The 27,612-nt window shown below is 41.7% G+C and overlaps 1 protein-coding gene across 3 annotated transcripts; it reads right to left on the reverse strand.

Moving 5' to 3' along the window:
* On the reverse strand, positions 1–25,859 carry LOC122037923 (probable glutamate carboxypeptidase VP8). Of its 3 annotated transcripts, XM_042597408.1 has the most exons (10): positions 24,552–25,855; positions 23,154–23,396; positions 22,162–22,314; positions 21,233–21,301; positions 20,754–20,844; positions 4,560–4,643; positions 4,357–4,445; positions 1,494–1,607; positions 1,110–1,244; positions 1–408 (listed from the first exon to the last, which is right to left on the reverse strand). In XM_042597408.1, the coding sequence occupies exons 1-10, from the start codon at positions 25,482–25,484 to the stop codon at positions 226–228; spliced, it is 2,094 nt and encodes a 697-aa protein (XP_042453342.1). In that variant the 5' UTR covers positions 25,485–25,855; the 3' UTR covers positions 1–225. The 3 variants fall into 3 exon arrangements, 2 of the variants coding, with proteins under 2 accessions (XP_042453342.1, XP_042453343.1); XR_006127771.1 differs by lacking the exons at positions 1–408; positions 1,110–1,244 and adding an exon at positions 4,143–4,222 and having other exon boundaries at positions 1,496–1,607; positions 24,552–25,859; XM_042597409.1 differs by lacking the exons at positions 1–408; positions 1,110–1,244; positions 1,494–1,607 and adding an exon at positions 2,719–4,222 and having other exon boundaries at positions 24,552–25,859.
* Between the last annotated feature and the right edge of the window lie 1,753 nt (positions 25,860–27,612).

Consider the following 27,612-nt stretch of genomic DNA (forward strand, 5'->3'; position numbering starts at 1 on the left):
TTACGGAAATAACCCAAACATTCAAAAGCAAGAAGAATGTTGTCGTAATGCCGTTAAAGAAAACAATCGCCATGAAAATAAAATTTATGAAAGCTTGGCTAAAGCAAACCCAACAAAAACAGAGTTCTATGTCAAAGACTCGAGACACCGCTATCACCGAAAAGATAACTTTTTTTTTTTTTGGAGTCATATGGACAATGATTACAATTTCCATTCTCTTTGATCTCAAATTAGCTCTCCGCGGAGGGCAGCAGCAGCCCTTTGAATAGCTCTAGCAACTCTCCAAATCTCATGTTGAAGACTGGAATGTGCTTCCTTCCCCGTACTTCGTGCAGCTTGAGAAATGGCATCAGCTATCCCTGGAAAGAAAGACAGCTTGCTTTCGAAATCCTCAGGAGGTGAGTACAACTGCCCAAGCAATCAGCAATTTAGCAGGTAGTATGTGACCAATGCGTGTTTATTTGTTAAACTTCAGAAATCAACATATTCAAACTCCAAATTTAGAAAAAGAAAGCTATAATAGTTCAGTACACAAAAGAATAGACTAAAAAAATTAAGACCCACTAAAATATTTTAACCAACTCTACGGTCAAAATCATATGGTAAGCTCCTGCGCACGGAAAGAAAATTTCAGACAAATATTAAGGTGAAAATTTTCATTGTGGAATGCCCAATTTGAAACACCGATATTGTAAGTCTAGAATACGCTTCCCATGTTTCATTTGGATCCTTGATTTAAATCTGTATCTATCAGATGTATATGGCAATACATGCAAGAGGTTTAAAATTTACTAATAAAAGACTAAGACCATATGAAAAAATGGCAACCATATCAATCTATGTCACATCCTGGTAAAGAAAACATGACAATATAAGATACTTCTAAAATATGGTAAACAAAACTTGAGATGTCCTTATGTACTAATCCTTATTTGCAATAATATGAAAAAAAATTGTCACAATGGTCGTATTTTGCTTTGCTTAGTTGGAACAGCCTCTGTTTCTAAAACTCTTCAAATATATTCCAGAAATCAAGAGATTGAGTTAATTGGGGATACATATTTTCTATATAAACAAATTAGAATATTTAAGATTTATAATAAGCTTACCAGATGCTTAAACCATGGTCTTCCTTTAAGGCCCTCTGCTTCCAGAAAGCCTCTTTCAGCAAGCATTAGGCGATCATTAAAAGCACGCCGTCTTAAAGAAGCAAAATACCCAGTGTCTTTTGCCTCTTGCAATTTCTGTCAATGCATGAAGAACAATTTATATGCCTCTAGAATAAAAGCATTTCAAATCAGCTATCCTCTTTACAGCAGTTGAAAATAATTAATAAAACACACTTCACGTGCCCCAGTATAGACTGTTATATATCACATGTGTTGCTAGAGATGTGTACAGAACCAAACACAAAAAAGTGAAAACAGCCACAACAATAATAATTAATTATTAGTAATACAATATAGTTTTCTTTGGTAACTTTGGAAACTGACCTGTACTTCTTCTACAGCTTCTCTGATAGCGGCAGTGAGTTCATCAATGGATGTATTTAAAAGTTGTAGAGATATCCCTTCATCCAGCAAGACATCCAATGCAGTAGCATGTTCCTACAAATGCAAGAGGACAGAAAAAGTCCAATTCTTGTCTATCCATATCTCAAAATGCCACTATAATTTGAGTCTATCAAAGCAAAAGTACTATGAGATCAGGTTCAATAATACTTACTAATTAATACAATTGGGTACTGGGATAAATTTTGTATGGCCTGGCAAATGCATGAAAGGTAAAGGAATTTCTACTAGATGATAAACAGAAAGAAAAGTTAAGAAAATAGCTTTTGGCAAACTAAACACAACCCTCTATGCTTGACCTACTATGGAGCTAGTGTTAGGGAGCCCAATGCGAGTGTGTGCTAAAACACGTTTCGTACATATACACAGCGGAAGACAAAAATAATAATAATTCCTAATTATTACAACACACAAATACAGAGATACATCTCATACATGATGGCAATATAAAATTTTATGGAAATAAATTTACTCCAGGAATACCTGACAAATGATGCAAAGTGGAAAGAGCATCAATCAAGTAACGCTCTCGGAGCCTCACCTTTATCCGTATCCACGCAAAGCAATCGTCAAGATGACTTCAGAAGTCATGAGTTTCGTCCTCACGAAAGGTACTAGCTTTGTGTGCGAAGACAGAGTTTGGTGTCCAGTGGCATACGCAACCAGACAACAATCAGAGAGAGGAATCGAACAAGAAGGCTGCTGTCCGGCCGGAAAAAGGGGCTGTCCGCTCCTTTTCCTTCTCTCGACGTCCGTAATTCGCTGCCAATAAGGTATGAGGTACCCCGAGGCTTTGGAATTCCGGTAGCAACTTTTGCTCGCCGAAACGGAGTGAAGAGAGACCGGAAAGGGGGGTTACAGCACCAGCAGACAGAATCTGTCCGCTGGCCGGCCGGAGGAAGCATCTCAGGGGTCCTGTTGGTCGGCCAGGGGTTGCTAGCCGTTGGGAGGTTAGCTGGCCGGGGCCGGAAGGCAGCGACACGAGGGATTTCCCCCTTGTGGTTGGCAGCTAGAGAGGGAGGAGGGGATTAAACCTAATTAAATTAGGTTTTGATCCAAAATTGAATTTATTTATTTTTCTCCCAACTCTATATCAATATATAGATTTCCTAAATGGGTTTGATAAGAAAGCCCAAACTCAACCCAATAAGTCTTAACCAAAACACAATCCATTAAGCTCTTGGTTCGGCTCAAAACCAAAACTCTTTTAATTAAAATCAAACCAATTTAGTTTATAATTAAAACAAAGAGAGTTCAACTCATATTCAAAAGACAGCACATCCGCACTTTCGTTCCGATAAATATCTTTCTGTATTTGCTTCTCATTTGGTCCAACCAGACTCAGTCTCGGTCTGAGAATCCAATTTTCAAACTCGTTTTAAGTCCCATGGATAAACTCATAGTGCATGTGACCGGTCCCGATTATGTTGGTCGTCAATAATTAATCATTAATTATGAATCGATCATGATGGCACCTAGTAATACATTTTCCAAACCACTTATAAACCTTTCAACAGCTCAAGTGAGTCGTGTCTCGTTTCTTTCACTCCTTATATCCACTTAGTTCAGGAAATCGTCTACATCACACTTATCCCAAGTAATACTTCCTCGTTCTGCGAATTCAAATTACTCATACATGTGTCCAAAAGTACAATACTCCTAACATGTGATGCTTTTACTAAAAACTTTGAATAATAATCATGATAAGTGGTCATAGGGAATGTGTCTCCTCGTATGGAGTGGTGAATCCTCTATGGGCTATCCAAACACCTTCGAGCACATTGACTTATACCCAATCATCCGAGGTCACACCTCCAACGAGATGATTGCTTAGGATGTCCAAGTATAAGTCTCCATAACCAAATTGACTTGAATACCTCAAGTTGAAGGAAACTTACACTTGAACTACAATAAGAGATTCATTGACATATCCATATATGTAAATAATCATATGAAGTCTTACAACAGGTCACTCCGATAAACTAGTTATCACAATTAGCATCTACATTTAACTTTCGACATATCAATGTCTCCCACTAGTGAAGAGCAATTACTTAGTTAGACCAAAGAGTATAATCCATATTAGTCTCACAAAATCAATGATGCCCGAATACATCAATTCGTTGACAAAGGAAGATTTCAATACATTTATAATTACACATATAAAAATGCTCACTAGTTACCATAATCGTATTTTGAACATTCAGTAAATGAGTTTAAGATCCAATCACATACAGTAAATGAGTTTAAGATCCAATCACATACATTAAATATGTATACTCAAATAGTGAATCTTTATTTATCCAATAAATAATATAAATCATAAGACGATTGTCTTAGGACACCCCTCAGATATAACATGTAGCAATATGATCTAAAAGTTCTGGTTTGTTTTAAACCAAGGCCTATGAATTTAGCAAGATAAATATACATAACGTATAAAAAAATCCTAAATATTACAGAAAGGTCAGTGCAGTAATTATATAACCCATGAAGACCAAAAGAACGAAGATGATTCCTAGTTTATTTAGTGATCAGACAAATATAGTTATGGCTCTGTAACTTGCGTACCTATTCTTCCACCGATATAAACAAGCAATTTTACCAGGCCAAGTATGAAATAATGCAAAAGTTCATAACTTAGTGACAACCTGAATAATTTCAATTCAATATAAACATAGATTACCAATTGGGGCATGCAAGACAAAAATAAATTACAGGAAGAAAAATAAAAGGAAAGAAACAAAAGTGATACATACCAAGGCTTAGGCAAATAAGCACTTACATGTAACTGGGTAGCATAAGAAAGATAATTAAAAGGTAAAATTGGATCATCTGCAAGACGAAGACCTAAGAGCCCCCATATTTCAGCAACTGAAAAGCATACACAAAACAACAGCTGAATGAAAACAAAAAACAAAAAAACAAATAGTACAGGCATGCACTGAGATACTTTGTGACAGACATCTGGAAACGTGTAACACTTACTGGCTATGTGACGATGGAATGATGGATCACCATGTTCTGCCATCCATTTGAAATTATCTAGAGCAGTATGGTAGCCATGGAAGACTGGAAGAAGAAATCATAGTTACCCATCAGATCACAAAATGAGACAATGAACCTATGCCATCTTTCCAGAAACAATGGCCCAAGTCAATAGAAAGATTCAAAGAACAACCAAAAGCAACTACTTGGAACTCATAAAACTTGGAAAGAACAATGATATAATTAACAAATTGTAATAAGTGAGAGAATCAAGAAGAAATATGACTTCATTTTATGTCTTATAAAAGTACACAGCGCCAAAGTATGTTATTTTGGCCAAAAAGTTATGACTATAGACTTCCTAGGAGCCAATTAGTATATTTCAAAATTTTCAAGTTGAAAAGAACCATTCTAAAGTAAAAATGTTCTTTATACTATTTTGACAAACACCTAGACAACTTTTTTATAAACTTTTCAGCTCAAAGAAAGAATTATCTTTGTAGATATTACTCTCATAAATCTCCTAGGATATTTTAACAAAATGATCAAAATAATAATAGCAATAATAACTTTGAGAAGTCAAAAGTATTTTCAGTGCGTAAAATAGAGGAGATGAATAAAACAAAGCATGGCGTGTGGTTCAAAAACACTCAAAGCTTGGGTGCACCCCTTTTGGAAAATCTGCCCTGCAAAAAATGTGTAGCATTATATAAAGCCTAACACATTCAAGTTGTTAAAAACTGAATAAACTATTTACATCTACCTTATGCACAGCGTTAGCTTAAATATAGTTGCAAAAAAGGAAGGTACAGTTCTATAAGGAAAAAAGAGATCAAAAAAGTTGATTTAATCAATCTCATGCTCTTGCACATGTTGGTTTACGATTCATTCTGTCCGAAAGCTAAGAAGATGACAAATTGGGAATGTGGCTCGGCGGTTGACTAGAAGAAGACTCCACGCTATCCTACAAAACTAGGAGGGTTAGTGCCGAGCCAGAAAGGAGTTCCCGGTGTTGGCTCTCCGACACTCAAATCAGTCCTTGGCTCAGTGGAGAAGAATAGTAGAAATCAAGCCAAGAGCTTGTAGATAATAAAGTATCGCATACCTCCCCCTGTGGATGAGAACCCTCTTTATAGTGTCACTGTAGCATCTCTGCACGCATCTTAAAGCATATGCACATTTTTCAAAACGTCCTAAGAAAAGACAAGTGGCCTGAGACATTTCCTTAAGCGAGTGTACAAATCTTTGATGTGACACAAGGGAAGCTTCTAAAGTACGATTTCCATACTAGATATGCTCTGTTGTCAGTGACACAAACTTCCAAAAGGGTACGATGAGATATGCTTGTGCTCCCGTTATAGGCCGACCGAATGCCGCTCGACCGGACATCACCATATCGGTCATGCAGAGTAAAGCAGCTAACCTGTTCTTCACTCGGCTGTCTGGTTGTCAATAGGCTCAGCCTATCGTCCAACCCGACATGAGATCCGCTCGACAGGGATGGTGTGCTGGGAGATTTACTATCTGTCTCTTAACCCCAGTTGTAAGTTTTTAGAGGAGCCGTTCGGACGATCATGTCCGATCGACATTAGAGGCATGTTCGGCCAACTTCGCATGATCTGTGTTGGATCGCGGGGGCCGGGTAGAAGAGGGGTTGAATAGCCTGAAAATAAAACGCAAACCCTTCTCGAACTCTTAAACTAACACTTGCATAAAATCGAAAAGCAATAACTTAAAACAGAAAATACGAGGCACCGGAGTTGACTTGGTTACAACCGGAGAGGTTGTTAATCTAAGGAAAATGATCGTACTAAAAACTCCTTCAGGCGGAGAAGCCTCTTACAACAATGAAGCGCAGAAAACAGAAGCTTAACTACAGGAAAGCGTACAAGTGTAGAAAGAATGAATTGCTTGAGTTGTTGAAAAAATTTCTGGACCAAGGCTATATTTATAGCCTTGGTCAGGCGCCCTGAGGGTTCTGGGCGCCCTGGGGGATAAATTTTATCCCCCAACGTTCAGATCAAGTCAAAACTCAATCCAATCAAAAAGTCAACTTCGGGCGCCCGGATTGTTTCGGGCGCCTCGGACAGCTCCAGGCGCCCCGGCTGAAAAAGTCAAGCCCGTTGACTTTTTCCAACCCGAGTCTTCTGCTCCGGCTCTGTTCGTCTCAAACCGAGTCTTCCGCTCGCTTGAGTAATCTCTGCCATCCGAAATAGAGCTCACCCGAACCCAACTTCCGGTCTTCTCGAGCAGGCTTCCGCACCAGCTTCTCGTCCCTCGGAATCGCCGCGTGCTTCCTTCTCGTCCGCCAGTGTACTCATCCGCAGTCTTCGTCCCTCGGTCGCATCCCGTGCCGACCTTCTCGCTAGCTGCGTCTCTTGTTCCTCGAACAGTCTTCCGCTCCGGCTTCTCGTCCCTCGGAACCACCGCACGCTTCCTTCTCGTCCGTCGGCGTACTCTTCCGCAGCGCCTCGTCCCTCGAATGCACGGCGTGCCGTCCTTCTCGCTAGCTGCGTCTTCCGCTCGACCATCTGTGCTCCTAAGCTCCTGCACAATTAGACACAAGGTTAGAAACACACAGGACCTAACTTAACTTGTTGATCACACCAAAACAACCTTGGGGTTCCAACAATCTCCCTCTTTTTGATGTGATCAACCCAAGTTAAGTTAGGGTAAAAATAGACATTAAAATAAACTAACTAATTTTTGCAATTAAGTGCAAACAGATAGAAAAATTATTTTTGGTGTACCTCCCTCTAGACTTATACTTTTCCTCTCCCACTTTGATCACATAAAAAAAATAAGATTCCGAAAAGAATCTAAGGGTAAAAAAAATTTCTAACTTTCTTAAAAAAAATTCTAAGTTTGAATAAACTCTAAGTTAGAGAATTTGCAAAACAAATATTTTTTGAAAAAATTGTTTCTAACTTAAAAAAAAAATTTAAGTAAAATTTTTAAGTAAAAAATTTCTGACTTTAAAAAATTCTGAAAAAAAAAATTTTCTGAAAATTTTTCTAAGTAAAGATTTTAAACAAAAATTTCAGAAATACTTTTAACTTGTATGTGAAGGTTTTATGTAAAAAAAAAATTCTAAAAATAAATTTTGAAATTTTTTTAAAAATGTTAAAGAAAACTTTTTAAAGCATTATTAAATTTTCACCTTAATGTTTTTATCAGAAAGTTAATTAAACAGTTTTATTTCAATATTTTGGCTTCCAGGTAGTGGCGAGGCACTAGGCCTTCTTGGTTATTGGAGCAACAACCACTTCCTTAGACAAAGTCTCATAAAGAAATTCATTGTTTAATTTTCTCACTGAAAGTGCTAATTTCGATTAAAATTTAGGTTAAACAAGATTTAGGAACCCAATATAGGTTCCAGCCTACTGGATTAACCAAAAATTTCTTAGGGACATATTTTCTTGAGATATTCTAATTTGTCCCTGGTGATATCTATAATACCAATTTAAATTATTAGACTTTCTAAAATTTGTATTAGATAGGCATGCACGATTTTTCAAGTTATCTATTTGAATTTTCATATTTTCATTTTCTTATTTCAATTTCTCATTTTCTAATTTAACTTTATCTAATTCTTCTAAAGGGCAAGATATAGCTAATATTATTTTTAAATTCTTAATTTCTTTTTCTAACTTGCAGCAGTCTTTAGTTAGCAACTTAACAAACTTAAAAAGTTTATCGAGAGGAAGAGATCGTACCTCACTTACCTTGTCGATCTCGTTGTTTGTGTCTCCTCCTGAACTGCTGCTTTTTTCCGACATAACTCCCCCTTCATCAATGCTCTCGATGCTCATCAATGCTCTCGACATAACTCAAGGAATTTCTCCCAAAGTTCCTTTGCCGAGTCGTAGTTCCCGATCCGGTTGACTTCTTGTGGCGGAAGAACGCTTAGCAGATGGTATTCTGCTTTGCCGTTCGCCACGTAGTCGGCCTGTTCCTTTTTCGTCCATTGATATTTTTCTTTGCCCTCTAGAGCTACAAAGTCAAATTCCATTATTAAAATTAATTCAAAATCAGTTGTAAAGAATACCTGCATTCGCTTTTTCCAGGTAGCGAAATCCCCTTCGAATTTCGGAGGGTAGATGCTTGGTCCGGCCATTATCTTTCCTTCGATTGGCCATTAGTCCTCCTGAAGCGCCTCGACTCTGATAGCACTTGTTGGATCGCGGGGGCCGGGTAGAAGGGGGGTTGAATAGCCTGAAAATAAAATGCAAACCCTTCTCGAACTCTTAAACTAACGCTTGCATAAAATCGAAAAGCAATAACTTAAAACAGAAAATATGAGACACCGAAGTTGACTTGGTTACAACCGGGGAGGTTGGCAATCCAAGGAGAATGATCGTACTAAAAACTCCTTCAGGCGGAAAAACCTCTTACAACGATGAAACGCAAAAAACAAAAGCTTAACTACAGAGAAAGCGTACAAGTGTAGAAAGAATGAATTGCTTGAGTTGTTGAAAAAGCTTCTGGACCAAAGCTACATTTATAGCCTTGGTCGGGGCGCCCTGAGGGTTCCGGACGCCCTGGGGGGAATAAACTTTATCCTCCAACGAACAGATCGAGTCAAAACTCGATCCGGTCAAAAAGTCAACTCCGGGCGCCCGGAAGGGTTCCGAGCGCCCCGGAGGGGTCCGGGCGCCCCGGCTGGAAAAGTCAAGCCCGTTGACTTTTTCCAGCCCGGGTCTTCTGCTCCGGCTCCATTCGCCTCAGACCGAGTCTTCCGTTCGCTTGGGTGATCTCTGCCATCCGGAATAGGGCTCACCCGAACCCAACTTCCGGCCTTCTCGAGCAGGCTTCCGCTCCGGCTTCATACTCATCCGCAGTCTTCGTCTCTCGGTCGCACCCCGTGCCGACCTTCTCGCTAGCTGCGTCTCTTGCTCCTCGAGCAGTCTTCCATTCCGACTTCTCGTCCCTCGGAACCACCACACGCTTCCTTCTCGTCTGCCGGCGTACTCTTCCGCAGCGCCTCGTTCCTCGGATGCACCGCGTGTCGTCCTTCTCGCTAGTTGCGTCTTCCGCTCAACTAGCTGTGCTCCTAAGCTCCTGCACACTTAGACACAAGGTTAGAAACACACAAAACCTAACTTAACTTGTTGATCACACCGAAACAACCTTGGGGTTCCAACACTATGATCCTGGGCCTTTGATATTTTGACTTTGACCTCCATGTCAGTCGCTCTTCCTTGCTTTAACCTATCTTTGGTGGGGCCCTCTTCATCATCGTAATACAAGTCTAATCGAAGGAGACTGCAAATTCGACTAACTGGAAAATTAGTATCTTCTTGCAACTCTTCTTCCCAATCGAGAGTTCTAGGATTTAGAGTCGTCACTCGGCTATCACAATCGTCACTCTCACGACACTTCAGGAAGCTGATCTCAACCCGATCGGGAGATTCCAATATTAACGCCACTCAAATCCGATGCGAACCACACTTACCTGTTTATTAGCTTTTTTAGCCTTTTTTTGACTAACTCCCCGAGCGGGAGGCTCTGAGACTGATGTCGCTCGGACACGACGTAGACGATACTTAGCCGTTTCTTAGCCTTATTAGCCTTTTTCTTCCTTCCTGAACGACCACTTATCTCAGTGCCTTTTAATTGTTGCTGACATCACCCTGATTTCTTAAAAATCGCTCAAATCCTCTGTCATTAATGTAAAGCACATCGACCACGCCTTTTAATCATATGCTTCCATTCCTCATTAATGTCACCTATAGTTGAATGTCACACGTTGCAATCTTCTGTCACCGCATGTGTGACGTGACAGGCGACTATTAGAATCTGATGTGATAGCTACCTTTTCAAATTCGACGGCCCAAATTAAGCCTCGTTTTCCCAAGCCCTTGATCGGATGACTCAGGGCAACTGACAACAAGGTTTTTAAACCCTTAATTTCTTCCTTCACCTTATCGCATCCTTCATTTTCGTCTACGTTGCTTCTTGCTCTCTGCTCCTCATCGACAATCTTTCTCTAGTTAAGTTCTTTTGCCTTTCTCCCTTCGATCTCTAATTTTCATACTCGTTCCATGGCATACTCTCCTTCACCCTCGGCTGTCCACGGGTTGTGGTATACTTCTACCGAGTCGGACTTTAACGACGACAAGGTAAACTAGATGAAAATGACCTATCACATTTCCGACGATCACAAAATCGCAATCCCTTCTGCCTATGACCGTCCCCACACACCTCCGGACGACTTCCTTTCTTCAAAGACCAATTATATGTCGGTCTGGAATTTCCTATTCATCCCTTTTTTCTGAAGTGTGTAGGTATTTTCACATCCCATTATCACAGTTAGTACCTAATTCATTTAGGTTACTGTGCGAGGTTGTAGTACTACTCCGCCTGTACGACATTCCTCTTTTGCCCCGCATTTTTCACTATTTTTATTACCCAAAATTGTCCGAGCCAGACACCTTTCTCTTTCAAGCCCGAGTGGGCGTTGTCTATTTTAAAAAGATGTCCACCTCTAATAAGGGCTAGTAGGATCACTATTTCTACGTTCGACTTTCTGATCGGCCCTCTTTCCTGACCGACTAGCAAATGGAGCTACCGAAACCCCCCACGCTGGGAAAATACTGATGGGAGTCGACCTACCTTCAAGTAGTTGCGCACTTAGCCAGTCAAAAATACCATATACATAAGCTGCTGCTGGAGGACATTCTGTATATATTTGGGCTGAGTTCTATTCGAGCTCAGCTGCCCGACTCTTTTGGTAAGTCATTTTTCCTTCTGTCATTTTTTAATCTAGCTGATTTCTTGTTTTTTTTTACAACCCAAGTCATGTTCAAGTCGCTGCTCAGCGGCAAGGGCAAGTTAACTGATGGAGAAATTAGCGCCAAGGGTCGGGTGAGCTGGAAAGTCGCGGGCTATTGCCGATCAGGCAATCTAAAGAACTAACCAGTGAAGCAGGAGCAGGTCGGGCGGCAGCCAGCGATGCTGCAGCTAACACTGGTGAGCTACCACCCGAGCACCCTTCTATGGCACCCATAGTTGTTCCGTCGAAATCAACCACCTCCAGCAAACCTTTGATCCAGTGCTAACGCCGAAAAAGGCTCCAGTCAAAGGCGTCCTCCCGATCGGAGATCTCTCTTCCACAAACTTCTGAGGCCGCGTCAGCTCCTCGAGCCCCGTCCGAGCGGGTGAGAGCTCTTCATCCGTCGTCCCTGAGAGGACAGTTGGTTTACCCACTCCATATCCGATCGGACACCTTCTTTGTTCGAGCTGCCGGACAGGGCAACAATAACACAACCGATTTCCTGCCTGATGCCACCACCAGCCAACCCTGCAACCCCTACTTCGATTATTCGTTCCTCCCCAATGTCCAAGGGCAAGGCGACATCAGAGCCCTCCGATCCGAGCAACCGTAGGAATATAACGACCATCATCAGATTACCAATTGATGACTGACGTCATCCGGACGACGCTAAGTTGCGCTCCCCAGAACACCAGGTCAGGATACAAGGTCCCTTAGCCCAGACATGGGCGGATGCTAGGGTCAGGACGGCCACAATTCCACCTGGTGAGCTCACTAACAACTTCAGCCAGAAATCAACTAGGGTAAGCTTATCTAGAGTTTTCTTATTCGTTTTCCTAGTCGACCATAATTGACTTCTTTTTCTAGCAGTTCTGGTTGCAAAACTTGGCCTGCCAAAGACTGACTTTCCTCGAACATGAAAATAAACAGCTGCAGATCCTGGTCGAGGAGACAAGGCCTCGCAGGCCTTAGTCGACTAACTACTGAAATGGCCCAGCTGAAGTAAGACTTGGATACAACTTCCGAACAACTCCTAGGGTCCGAGCGAGCGCTTACAGTGGAAAAAAATAAGAATCATGATCAGGCCCTTCAGCTCAACCTGCTAACCAAGTAGGTTCATAATTTTGAGTCGAAGATTAACTTTGCTAATGCAAGAAGCTCTGAGACATTGAAGACCTAGATATCAAAAATAAAGAGGCTCGGCTTCTAGCCAAAAAGCTTGAGGAGACGGAGGTAGCTTTGGCTACAGAGCAAGTTAGTCGAATTACTGAACAGATGGCTAACGAGCTTTGGATCGAGAAGCACCAACGAAAAATCGCTGAAAAAGACGCCGAGCTGCAATCACTGAAGGCTGAAGGCTAAGCTGGAGGCATCCAAGGTCCAACTCACCAAGTTCTAAGAAGATGAGCCCGAAGAGGCTTTCAAAGTCGAGTACCTTCGCTCGGAGGCTTTCAACCAGAAGTTGACCGACCGGACCTTCCGCCTATTCAACTACGGCATTGATGGGACCTTCAGCAGCTAAAGGAGTGTGGCTATCTTTCAACGGAGATCCAGGATAAGTTTATCAAGAGGGAGAAAATCGTGGATTCACTCCCAGATGATGTAGTTGTTGATCTGGCGTAGTTTTCTTGTTAATTTTGTAACAATTCCTTTACCTACTAAGTACTTCTTGAACAAATTTGCTAAGTTTAGTTCCATGCACTCCCGTTCTGCTTTATAGAGTTCTCGATATATAGACGTGCTAATTTAAAGCTTGCTTTTAGTATTTGAGACTTAGCTTTTTCGGTCTACTCGAGCAATACGAAGCGCGGGAGCAAAGCTTGCTCAAAACTTGACCGAACAGCGCCTGTGTGTGTGAGAGCTCAACTTACTCATAAATCGGCCGAACGGCGCGAGAGTCTTTGACACTTAGGCGCGAGGACTTTACTCGCTTATAACTACCCGAACAGTGCAAGAGTCCGGGACACTTAGGCGTAAGAGCTTTACTCGCTTATAACTTGGTCGAACGACTCAAAAATTTGGAGGCGTGAGGGCATGCTCACTTATAACTCGCTCGAACGACACGAGAGTCTTTGACACTTAGGCACAAGAGCTTTGCTCGCTTATAACTTGGCCGAACGACTCTGGAAGCATGAGAGCTTAAGTCACTTATAACTCACCCGAACGGTATGAGTCTTTGACACTTAGGCACCAGGGCTTTGCTCGCTTATAACTTGACCGAACAGCTCAAGAGTCTAGAGACGTGAGAGCTTAGCTCACTTGTAACTCGCCTAAACGGTGCGAGAGTATTTGACACTTAGGCGTGAGGGCTTTGCTCGCTTATAACTTGGCCGAGCGGCTCAAGAGTCTTGAGACATAAGTGCTTAGTTCACTTATAACTCGCTCGAATGACGCAAGAGTCGTTGACACTTAGGCGCGAGGGCTTTGCTCGTTTATAACTTGATCGAACGGCTCAAGAATTTGGAGGCGTAAAAGCATGCTCACTTATAACTCGCCCGAACGATGTGAGAGTCTGAGACACTTAGGCACGAGGACTTTGCACGCTTATAACTTGACCGAACGGCTCAAGAGTCTGGAGGCGTGAGAGCAAGCTCATTTATAACTTGTCCAAATGGTGCAAAAGTATGGGACACTTAGACACGAGGGCTTTACTCGCTTATAACTTGGCTAAATCAAGAGTTTAGAGGCGTGAGAGCATGCTCACTTATAACTAGTCCGAACGATGCGAGAGTCTGGGGCACTTAAGCGTGAGGCTTTGCTCGCTTATAACTTGGCCGAACAGCTCAAGAGTCTGAAGGCATGAGAGTTTAGCTCACTTATAACTCGCCCGAATAGCGCGACTCTTTAACACTTAAGTACAAGGGCTTTGCTCGCTTATAACTTAGCCAAACGGCTCAAGAGTATGAAGGCGTGAGAGCTTAGCTCACTTATGACTTATTTGAACAGTGTGAGTCTTTGACACTTAGGCGCGAGGACTTTGCTCACTTATAACTTGCCTTAATAGCTAGAATCTGGAATACTCAATAATTTTTCATTTAAATTTTCTTGCATTTATAGAACAAATATTGTTGTAATTTACATAAATTCGATCACGAACTTACTACCCAATCTGATAGGGCTATAGATGGTTTGCACTCTAAGGTCGGTCCAGATTTCTTCCATTCTCATCTTATAGATAATAAGATCCTATACTGAGCTTATGTATTACTTTATACGGTCCACACCATAAAGCTTCCAACTTGTTGACGTCGTCGAGCGACTTGACTTTTTTCCAGACTAAGTCGCCGACCTGAAATGATCTTGGAATCACCCTTTTGTTGTAGTTCTAATTCATCCTTTGCCAATATGCCATCAGTCGAACGACTGCTTTATCTCTGATCTCATCTATCAAGTCTAATTCCATAAACCACCGCTCGAGATTTTCTTCATTGAATAGTTGTCTCCGATCGGATTCCACGCCTATTTCGACCGACACTACTACTTCTCCTCTATACACCAGGTGGAGCGGAGTGATGCCGATGACTTCTCGAGGAGTGGTGCGGTACACCCACAGTACACTCGGAAGCTCATCGACCCAGCTTCCCCCAAGGTGGTCAAGCCGAGTTCTGAGTCCTCTGAGAATTTATCTGTTGGTGACCTCCGCCTGGTCGTTGCCCTAGGGATCGACTACTGAAGTGAATGTTTGCAGAATACCATAACAGGCACACCACTCTCTAAGCCTCTATCCTTGAAATTGCCTTCCTCAGAAATGAGCTTGTGAGGAACGCCAAACCGACACACGATATTTTTCCATAAGAGCTTGATAACCATATATTCAATTATCTTGGCAAGCGGTTCCGCCTTCACCTATTTAGAGAACTAGTTCATAGCCACAAGCAGAAATTTCCTCTGACCGGTCACTATGGGGAAGGGTCCAACAAAATTCATGCCCCACTGGTCGAACATACAAGAGGCAATGGACACCTTTAGCTCTTTTATAGGTCAGTGTGATATGTTCTGGTATCTTTGACATGATGGGCAAGTTGCCAACGTCCGGACGACATCTATGTGCAAGATAGGTCAAAAATATCCAACCAACAAGATTTTCAGAGCTAGAGAACGACCGACCGAATGGCTGTCACAAGAACCTTGATGCACTTCTTGTAAGATGTACTGAACGTCTTCCTATCCGATGCATTTTAATAATGGCCTAGAGAAAGCTCTCTTGTATAAGTGGTCTCCTATTAATGTGAACCGTTCGACTCTCTTTTTGTTCAACCGAGCTTGCTCCCAATCGGGAGGAAATCAATCAAAGGTGTCCTCCAATCACTTGGTGCTCCTATTCAGCCGCTCTATCAATATGAGCCACCAATATCACCTGCTCGATTGGCTTATCCAGCACTACGAGGCTTGAAAACTTGCTAACTTGGCCAGTTCGTCTATATATTGATTGTCTGGCCAGGGTTCTTTTGTACGATTACTTCTTAGAATCCTGCCTTTAATTTTTTAAAAGTCTCAGCATATAATTTCAATCTGACATTTTTATTTCAAAAGTACCTAAAAGCTGCTAAGCTGGCAGTTGGGAATCTGAGTGGATACGAACCCTTGTGGCTCCCACATGTCGAGCTACATGCAGATCGACGATAAAAGCTTCATATTTTGCTTCATTATTTGTAGCCCGATATTCTAGCTGAACGGACAGTTGCATTCTGTCTTCGCGTGCTGAGTGCACGACCTATCTACATATACTTTCCAAGTAGCTTCTGGCTTAGCGTTCTGTATTTCAGTCACAAAATCGGCTAAGGTTTGTGCTTTGATCGTTGATCTGAGTCGGTACTGTATGTCGCTCCGTAGTCTACTTGATTAGCCGTCTGGATGCCTCTGGGTTGAGGACTCTCCCTAGTGTACCGTTAGTTAGCACAATTATAGGATGTGAAAGAAAATAAGAGCGTAACCTACGAATGACAAGGACCAACCCATACACCAGCTTCTCAAGACTGGTGTAGTGACATTCGACACCTTTTAATAAATGGCTAAAAAAGTACACCGACTGTTGTTCATTGCCATTCTATCGCACCAACGCCGATCCAACCACTCGCTATGTGGAAGGCAAGTATATCCAGAGCGCTCGCTGGCGATGGGCTTCGCAAGTACAAGTAAAGAAGATAAATAATTCTTAAGTTCCTCAAGCGCCTTGTCGCATTCAACGTCCCATTAGAACTTGGTAGCTCGATGCATAATTTTAAAGAATGGCGAACTCTGATCGGACGACTTGGAGATAAATCTTGACAGAGCTGTTATTCATCCGATCAGTCGCTGAGCTTCCTTCAATTTGCGCGGAGGGGGCATGTCTTAGAGTGCCTTCACTTTGCTTGAATTTGCTTCGATTCCCCGCTCGGTTACGATGTAACTGAGAAACCGTCCGCTTCTTACTCCTAACAAGCACTTGCTAGGTGAGCTTGACTCCGTACTTCCTCAAGGTCCGACATGTCTCTTCCATATCTGCACACAGGTCAACAACTCGGAGGAATTTTATCAATATGTCGTCAACATATACTTCCATATGTCTGCCGATCTGCCATCGAAACACATTGTTCATCAATCTTTGGTAGGTGGCCTCGGCGTTCTTCAGCCCGAACAGCATAATGTTGTAGCAAGTCCCGTCTGCCGTAATAAAGCTAACCTTTTCTTGATCTTCCTTGGCGAGTGAAATCTGATGGTAGCCCTGATATGCATCCAGCATGCAGATCAACTCACAGGCCACCGTGGAGTCAACCATCTGATCGATGCATGACAAAGGGTAGTAATCCTTTGGGCAGACCTTGTTTAAATCTCTGAAGTCAATGCAAACCCGCCATTTGTTACCCGACTTGGAGACCATCACCATGTTGGCGAGCCCGCTCAGGAATTGTACTTCTCGGATCTGCCCCGCCTCCAGCAGCTTTTCCACCTCCACTCGGATAATCTGATTTTGTTCCGAGCTTAAATCTCTTTTCTTTTGCTTGACTGGCCTAGCGCCCGATCGAACGTGCAAATCATACTGCACTATTGTTAGCGAAATTCCCGAGAGCTCATGAGTTGCCCACGCGAACACATCATGATTTTGCCTTAGACAAGCAACCAACTCAGCCTTCGTTTCTATGCTCAGATCAGCCGCAATAAAGGTAGTGGCATTGGCCTCAAGTCGTTGGGTCTTCCGAGAGGCTCACAACTCAATTTTCACCACTTCCGCGTAGCAACGGCGAGCTACAAGTTGGTCGCCCTTAACTTCACCGACCGAGTTATCCACAAAAAATTTGATCTTTTGGCAAAACATGGAGACGACCGCTCAGAACTCGTTCAGCGGTGGTCGGCCCAATATAACATTATAAGCGAACAGAGCATCCACTACAATAAAATTTATCGTCCTCGTCCTCACATGTGGCTCTTCTCCGAGTGATATGGTCAGCCAAGCCTGGCCAATCAATAACACCTCATTACCTGTGAAGTTGTATAGTGGAGTTGTCATGGGTTGAAGTTCCCTCCGATCGATCTGAAGCTGATCAAATGCCTTCTTGAATATAATATTCATCGAACTGCCTATCAACAAAAGTGCCGTGAATGTTATAGTTAACAATTACAGCCATGATGATCAAGGCGTCATCGTAAGAGACTTCTACTACCTCCAAATCTTGTGGACCAAAATTGATTTCGAGTCCCTGTGCTTTTTCTTTGCTGCACCTGGCTGCATGAATTTCCAACCGCCTGACATGTGATTTCTGAACCTAGTTGGAATCACCGTCGAATTCCAACCGTCGATTAGACCTCCGACCATCATATTGATATCGCCCCAAGCGACATTGCTGAGATTCTCTTCTTCTCGGGCTGACGAGTGTGGCCGCTTAGTGGATGCCCGAGCATGCCTCTAATTATCTCTTCGCTGGGGATATAGTCAGTGCCGCTCGGGTGCCGCCCTGCCATCATCATGTTATCTGCCCGATCAACGGGGATGGTGGCGAAATCTTTGGGGAGATGGTCTGCACAGCTTTGGGTTGAGATGATAGCAACTCTTGTGTTGTGAGTTGTTGAGATGATAAGAACAGAAAAACGGAGTCCACTATCGAAGCTCGATGAACTTTGGTCGTTGTACCTCCACATGCTGGACTGCATGGGCTCGGGGCTCTGGGTGTTGCTGGGTTGTGCCCGCTCGGGCCCTCTTGGCAATTGATGGATGTGGGTCACTCGACTCTCTGGGACAACTGCCAGCTCGGGAATCACTTCCTTTTTCCGCACTGACTGGGCCTCTTTGACATTAATGTACTTCGTAGCCCACCTGAGCAGTTGGTCGAAGTCTCTCGGGGACTTTTGGATGAGTGTGCAAAAGAAATCGCCATCTGTAATTCCTTGCGAAAAGGAACTTACCAGGATCTCCTGGGTGGCTGACTCCATGGCCACTTAGTTGAATCTTTTTATGTAGGCCCATAATACTTCCTAGTGTTTGACCGTGAGCAGGTTCACGTTCGTCTTTAGGTAGCGGCTGTTGCTAGCGAAATGTTGAAGAAAAGCCATTCAGAAGTCTTTAAAGTTGCATATTGATCCAATCAGCAGGCGTTTGAACCACCTTTGCGTCGATCGGGAGAGCATGGTGAGGAATACTTGGCACTTAACTCTATCAATGTACTAGTGGAGCATGGTCATGTTGTCGAACTTGATTAGACCCCGTGTACTCTTCGATCGTCAGAGGCCTATAATGAGGTGACAACTGATCGTCGAGGATTTCTTGGAAGAACTATCTGTTGATCCGCTCGAGAGAGTCATCGAGTCGGGGTGCCTTACCTTTTCGCCCATCCCGGACGGACGCGTTCTCGGAAGAGGATCCTTGTGTCCTTTCAGCTCGGCCTTGCTCTTTTGAGGGCATGCGGAAAAACGCCCGATGATATGGGATCGGCGCGTTCAGTGCTCCCGAAAGGCGCTAGTCGGCCTGTGGTTCGGCTTACGACCTGCGGGGTCTTTCGCTCAGGCTCTTTGGTCAGCTCGTTAGCCTATCGCCAACGCGGTTGGGTCGTTCGACGCTCGGCAATTGGTTGTTGTCTCTTATTGCTGCCGCACCATCTTCGCAACCCTGGCATTTATCAGCATCTCTAAATCTTCTTGGGTTAGCATCACGGTGGTGAGTCGTCCAGCATCTTCCATCTTCACGTCTTGGATGCAGGTGAGTTTCCCACATGCGGTGTCAAATATAATCCTGTCAGAAAGCTGAGAAGATAGCAGGCTGGGAACATGGCTCTACGATTGATTGAAAGAAGACTCCGTGTTATCCTACAAAACCAGGAGCATTAATGCCGAGCGGAGAAGGGGTTCCCGACATTGACCCTCCAACGCTCAAATCAATCCTCGGCTCAGTGGAGAAGAATAGTAGAAATCATCAATAGTTAAGAGCGTGTAGATAACAAAATATCGCATACCTCCCACTTAGATGGGAACCCCCTTTTATAATGTGCATCTCAAAGTGTATGCACGTTTTACAAAACGTGCTAAGAAAAGACAAGTTAAAAAGTGTCCTCGACACTTTTCCTTAAGCGACAAATCTCTTATGTGACAGGCTAAAAGATTATAAAGTACGATTTGCATGCTGGACATGCTCTGTTGTTAGTGGCACAAACTTCTAAAAGGATAGGATGAGATACGTCTGGGTCCCGTTATAGGACGACCGGATGTCGCTCGGGCGAGACATCACCATATCAGCTGTACATAGTAAAGCTGCTAATCTATCTTTCACTCGACTGTCTGGTTGTCGAAAGGTTGTCGGTCGTTCGACCGAACATGAGGTCCTCAAATCAATTGAACTCGCTTGTTATCATAGAATAATTCATGAATTAGTAACTTTAGACAGTTAAACTCAGGGATTTGTTAATCAAGGTAACTAAGTTTTATTTCCATAATGAAATATGAGCATATTAGTCACTGGCACCAATTTTAGCTGAGAAGTGGAATATCTCCATGCTCAGTAGTTGTCAATCACTCTTTTACGAGGTAATGACGAATATAATAACATCTCCATACCATCTCAACTTGTTTTCTGTGGAACTATATACCACATATAATAATAACATTTTGGATATCTTTGATCAGATTGTTTTTAGCAAAAAGATGTATATGTGCCACCAAAATTTCTGAAGTAAATTTTTTCCATAAGATTTGAGCAATTAAACATACACAAGATGAAAATGCAAATCTTTGTAACCTGTCACATGCAAAAATAAAGATTTGCAAAGATACTAAGTGCAATAACAACCAGAAATGCTTAAGCGAGCTTTTTTCTAATGTCGTAATTTTCACTTGACTAGAAAACATAACAGCCCTTGGACACCAACAGCAAAATATTTTTTTTTTTAAAAAAAAAGACATCTTTAACCTTCATAGATTATTATTTAATATTATAATTGAAAAAAGAGGCATACCATCTCCATAAAACATATCTATTGAAGGAACGCCAGCAATGTGCAAAAAAGCAGAAAAGTCTGAATCAGCTCTACCCAACCTTTCAATTTTCTGCATTAATCAATCATGATCTATGACGTAAAGATTACACGGGGAAACTAAAATCAGACTATATAATACAAGCAATAGACCAAATTATTGAGAATAAAAACGAGTTATTAATCTTGAGTTGCGGACATAGCATCTGAAAACCTAAATGCTCAATAATTTCAATGCATAGGAAAAACACGATATTAAATAAACATGAAAAGAAAAACAAACTATTAGACTAAAAGATAATTTCTAAACATTTGGAGAACTGTATTACAAACAAAAAAAAACTTTAGCTACATCAATTTTTTTTTTCCATTTCTGAACATGTACTCGCTATTCAAATGATAAGGTCACTCTAGATCTTCAAATATTAATGGAAGAAATAAGGATAGACATTTAGACTTACACTAACACCACCATGATTTGCTACCCAATTATCATAAACTGCAGTGCCTTCGATATCTGGATCTTGAATCTGAAACATAAAGGTGGCATTAATTGGAAGCAAACAATGCCAAATCTAACAGGTAACATCATTGCAGATTCAAATTTATAGCCCTCGTTCAATATTACCAATTAGTTTGGTTTCATTGCTTAATTGTTAAAAGGATCATTCTTTTTTTAGCCAAGGTTGTTGAGGTTGTCAAATCAAGGTTATCATTTTTGTGAATTTGCAAATTGTGAATCACAAGGTTCGTGTAAATATTTCTACCACAATGAAAGAATGTCACAACGCAAAATATAAGACCCAAATAACTTATTTGAAACCATAATATGATTAATGAAGTACATTTTCATGCTAAAAGTACAGTAAGAAGTTAAATATATATATTGTTAGATCAATTTTACAAATCAGTGAAGGTAACAGAGTAACAATCTTATGAAATGTTTTGAAAACTAGATGCATTAAATACCTTTCAAAAGAGATTAGAGATTGCTCGATAATGGAATAGGAAAATTACAGTGGCGATTGAATATGCTTAGAGAGAGATATACTACAAGAATCTAACCCTAAAAGACTCTGCATGTTTCAGTTATGGTTGATGGGATTTAACATTTACTTGTTCAGGTTTCATTACAGTGCTCCTGAATCTCTGGTAATGTGGTTCATATCAAACGGACCTTTGTATGTGTCCTAAATTGAATTGGCAATCGTCTGATTTTAATAATCAAGTTCTTAATGTTTCATCGGTAACACCAACCAAACAAAGAAATTACAAGATTGATGAAAAGAAGTATAAGTTATCATGAGCTAAAAAATCTTAACCTAACCTACTTGTCATATTTTTAATATAAATAGATTGAAGACAACTTTCAAATACTGCTTATAGTTACCTGCTTCATTACTTGAACTAGAATATTATCCAACTGGGGAGTTGCACCAGCAAAAAAACCATCACCTTGAACTGCACAATCAACATTCAAGTACACCACAGCTTTTGATGTCAACCATCCAAGGTTCTGCTCTACCCATTCAGTAGATCCAATCTGTGATGATTAGCCTCTGATTTAGAAGAAAAACAAGTATGCCACTTATTTTAAGTCAATCCTATCATCAAATGAGACATTCAGCCTAGGACCTCAGCCAAACAAGACTTTCTCAAGGATTGCATGAATGGACAGATATTGCTGAAGTGTGTTACTGGAAGTCAGGTATTTATATATGGCACATGTATGTATACCTAAGTGTCTAGCATAGTTATTTCCAAATGAGATTACATAAAGTCAATGAGATTGAAGTTCAAAAGATGTGCCATATGATAAGAACAATGTCAGTGATCAAACACAAAATAGCTATGTAGTAGTTTGTAAAAAAATGTTTCTATTTTAATTTGACACAAAATTTAGAATAAGCAAGAAGACTCTCAAGAAATATTGGTCTTTTACAATCCCATTGTGCTTGCCACTACTATGAAAAGCATGAACCTACAGATAATTTTCTCATTCAAAGCTCTCTAGGACCAACCACCTATCATGTAATTGGAGATAAGATTGTCGACAGATAAGTGGCACTCAAATTGAAGTTCGAGACATATACCCTATAAGATGAGAGCGATGAGAGCAATGACAGTGATCAAACACACAATAGTCATGCAGTAGTTTGACAAAAATATCCATCTGAACTTGGCACATAATTTGGTCTAAGAATCTAAAGGCACAATCAACAGTCCTTTACAATTCTGATTGTGCTCGCTACTACGTAGGAATTACTCTTGCTCTCTTTCCTCAGGCGACAATCAAATTGAATCTGAATTTTTATATGAGCAAGACAAAACAAATTGACACCCAATACACATATACTAAAATATAACGGGTAAATAACTTACCATTCCAAATTCCTCAGCATCCCAGCTAGATAAGATTATTGTCCTTCGAGGTCTCCAGCCAGAGCGCAACAAACTTCCATAACGGCGAGCAACATCAAGGAGAGTAGCTGTACCACTATTAGGATCCACAGCACCAAATGTCCATGCATCTCTGTGGTTGCCAAGGATGACATAACGATCAGGTTCCTCTCTTCCCCGTATGATGCCAAAAATATTTTGAATCTTTGCCACCTTTCTATCTTCCTTAATGAAGATCAATAGATAAAAAAATATATAAAAAGTTCCCAATTTAAACAGTAATACAAATAAAGTCAAAGGGGCCCATATCAAATTCAAGGAGCTAACAGTTTGTTTTATTTCAACAAATAAGACAGGATGTTTCCATAAACCAAATAGACAAAAAAGATTATATTTCTGAAGAGAGAGAGAGAGAGAGAGAGTACAATAGATCATACAAATGTAATAAACAAATAGGTTTTGAAACATGCAAGTCTATAAAGCTTCTTTGCCACAATTTGTGAAGAAGACCTCATAGATGAGTGTTATCAAGAACTGTGCACCATAAAAGTATGTCCAGTTATATTATTGAATATTGACGGCGAAGTGTTCGCGAATTCATACACATGAGCATCTGCATGCATTTAATCTGACAAGGATATTATAGTGAGTTGGACCTTTTAAGTGTTAGTGAATTCATGTATCTTGCATAATGCAACATTACATTATGTGTGCATAGGCACCCTTTCAAAGACTCCATGCCATAAATTTTACCCCTTCCAACCCGCCAAATAATAAGCAGTTCGACATATAAATTGATGTTTTCGAGCATTTGCATCGTGCACATAATTTCCTCACGCAAGTACAGTAGATATATTCTATTGAGAAAAGAAATGTTGTCCTATCCAAAAAAGTAGCACCTCATAAATGAGAAAGAAGAAAGCACAGGTGTTCATCTTATCATTGCTTCACTTGGGCATCCTCACTTGGGGTTTGGGACCACAACTACTGGGATTGAATGAGATGCGACCAAAAAATGAATTGGTGTGATAGTAACACAATAACAATTTGTCTAACTATGAAAATGACAAGCATACGTCCTCGTGGCTCATACAGATACTAGTATTGTTAAACCATGTGGAGCCAATACAAGACAGAATTACTACAAACGGTGCCTTTTAGACTTATAAGCCATTAATTCCTCCAAGGCATTGGACCACTTGCATCAGCAGAAAGCTAAAATTGCTGGGTAGTAAAAAAGGACAGCCGCAGGTAGAAAATTCAGGTGAACAACATACTCCAAGTGAAACGTCGATGGGTAAGGTATGCAGATGAAAAGCCCCCATAAACTACGGCAGTTCAAAAGGTGTCTGGATTGAAACGATGGACGGGTGAGATTACCTGATAGGTGAAGTTGACCAACATGGGACCTGGTCCGACGCCGCACTCCGCCGCCAAACGCAAATCATCTCTCCATTCAGGCGGCATCGTGGGTCCACCAAGCGTACTTAGAATCTTCAACGCCACCTCTTCCGCCACCGGCATTGACGGAATCTTAGGAAACCTCCGCCTCACCTCCGCCTCCTCGGCGTCGAGCCTCTCGCCTCCTTCGTCAGAGGGGGCAGCCCACCCCGGGGTCAGCGGATCTCCGACCCCACCGAGCAACACGGTCCCCCTCTCAACCCCACCTAGGTCAGCTATCTTAAATAACAACAGCGCCTTCGCTCCCTTCGCCGCGGCCCTGGCCACCACCGCGCCCCGGTACTCCTCGCCACGCTGCGCGATCGCGACGCACCCCTTGACTTCAACGCCCATCCTATGGAGCAAGTTGTAGTCCTTCTCGCGACCGAAGTTAACGTATACGGCGGGGGCGACGGCAGCACCGGAGGGGGAGTAGGCGTGGTACGGCGCGACGGCGGCGGCCGAAGGGTCGGCGGGCTCGGCGAGGGGGAGGGACTTCAGGAGCGCACCATCGGAGCGGAGGAGGGAGAGGGAGGCTGAGGCGGGGTAGGAGAGGAGTGGGGAATAGTCGACGGTGAAGACGCGGAGACCGGAGGATCGGAAATGGGAAAGGACGTAGGAGGCGGGGACGGCAGCGGAAGGGGTTCCAGCGAGGTGAGGGTGGAGAGTGAGAGTGCGTAGGTGTAAGGCGATGGTGGCATTGGCGCCGGCGGAGAGGGCGAGGAAGAGGCGCTGAGCATCGGTGGCGGAAAGCCCGTGCTGGCGATCGGAGGAGGAAGAGCGGTGGAAGGAGTACAAGAAAAGGAGAAGGAGGAGGAAGAAGAACAAGATGAAGAGAGAGGCGCCGCGGAAGTGCAAGGGTTTGGACGGCATCGGAGCCGGAGGAGAAGCTTCCAGAAGAAAGCTTTTTAAGAGAGGAAAGATGTAGAGGAAGTGGGGAAGAACAGAAGAAGAAGAAGAAGAAGAAGAAGAAGAAGAATAGGAGGAGGCGGCGGCGGCGGTGGTCCGGAGGAGGCGGATGTGGGTAGCTTTCGGTAACTTTAATAAGTGATGGTGATAACTGATAAGAATGATGATAATAAAATGCAAGATAGTGAAAAGGGTGCGCAGAAAGTGGAGTGGGGAGGTAATGGTGGCGTTAGTGTTACCGGGAGGTGGCTTTGTATGGTGTTGGCAGATGGGAATGGAATAGCGGAAAGGGGAAGGATCAAGGACGCCAGGGGGACACCTGATAGATCAAAGGCCATAGCGATGAAAGAGGACACGACTTAAGTGCGCTGATGTCCCAAAGTTTAACCTATGAAATACAAAACAGATAGTTGATACACAAAATAAACCACGAGAATTAAAAAAAAACAAAAAAAAAACAGATTTAGTAAATTAGGCAGGCCTAAAGAACTATAATAAAAAAATACAATCTTATAGGACAATTTTATAAATCGGGCATCCATTAACTCTACTTTATTGCACATTTTAAAAGATAAACATTCCCTTCCTGGATGGAATAATTAGTATATTCTCTGTCAGCAGAAGAAAAACCTTGGAAGCAACTGGCCAAAAATCTAAAGACACAGTGTCAGGGAATAGTTGCTGCACAGTGATCATGATGAGAACCTGGGAATAGTTGCTGCTGCTATCGTAATGGCGTCATGGGGACAAGGAGAGATTGATTTGCATAGTTCAATTAGTCGCTCTACTTCAGCTCATGAAAGTGGCATCGCAAAACTTGCACACTAATTATAAGGTGTACACGGTCACTAAGGGAGGCATTTACATGGGTGCTTCTTTTTCCCGGCCCCAATAAGTTGCCGCCACTAGACAAAACTAGAAATTGCACAGTGCAGACTGCAATTTTTCTCAAGAATTGGATTCCCACAGCGGCAGCGATGATGCGATTATGATACAGCAAGCAGACAGGGGAAGGTGGACATGCAAAAGTGTGCGAGGAAGTTAGTCAAGAGCAGCCTAGTAGAAGCCATCGATATTGCTCTGGAATCATAAATTGACCCGGATGACGATCACAGTATCTGGTGCCTCCACAAAAGCGAAGCTATCTAAATTACGATAAGCACGAAGAACACACAAACAGGGTTTTTTGTCCTTTTTCTTCCCAAACCGTCTGGAGCGCGGTTTTTTTTTTTTAATCGTGTATCAGCTTTTAGAACTCACTATTTTATAGATGATTGACGCAACTTTATGAAAAAATTTGGAAGCGCATATAAATCAACAGACAATTAAATATCAAGAGTGATTTAAATGTATAATATGTCAGGAGATTTGAATGTACCGATTTTTTTTAAAGATAATTTAGATGTTCAATTTTCGACCTAAATAAATATTATAGGTAATCGATCTGATCCTACCGAAAATTTCTACCAGTCATCCAGTAAATTCGGAATCGCACACTAGGACAGGAGGATTTTTTGTTTTTTTGTTTTTTTTTTTTTTTTGATGATCAGCTAGTTTTATAAAAAAAATTATTGATTATTAAAATAAATTTTAAAATGCTCATGATCTAGCAAATCAATCTATTATCCCCCAGATAAATATATATATATATTTTACTGGCCCGTAGCTAGAATTAAATCATAGATATTTAAGAGACGGGTTTGGCCGGCGTGGCAGAACACTGTAGCCGGGACAAAATAAATCTGGAACAGAAGTTTTGATCAGTATCATGGTGGTTTCCAGTCAGTTCGCCAATAATGGGCATCATTTAAAACCGATTTATCTGGAAACTTTAACTAAACATGGATCAAAATGAAACAACTTTCGCAGCTCACCTAAATTAACTAATATAACAAGTTGGTTACAGATTAAAAAAAAATCAGAAATAAATATGTACTAAAAGTCCATAGTTTATATATATCATATTTTGTGGATCCTTTGTTGCAGAACAATTCGTGATTTATTTTTTTTTAAAAAAAAAACATTACAAAACAGTTCGTAATTTATTTATTTTTTTAAAATATATATATTTGGTCAGATGACTGGATTTAAT

This window comes from Zingiber officinale, chromosome 1A (assembly GCF_018446385.1).
Source record: "Zingiber officinale cultivar Zhangliang chromosome 1A, Zo_v1.1, whole genome shotgun sequence".
NCBI classification, from domain to species: domain Eukaryota; kingdom Viridiplantae; phylum Streptophyta; class Magnoliopsida; order Zingiberales; family Zingiberaceae; genus Zingiber; species Zingiber officinale.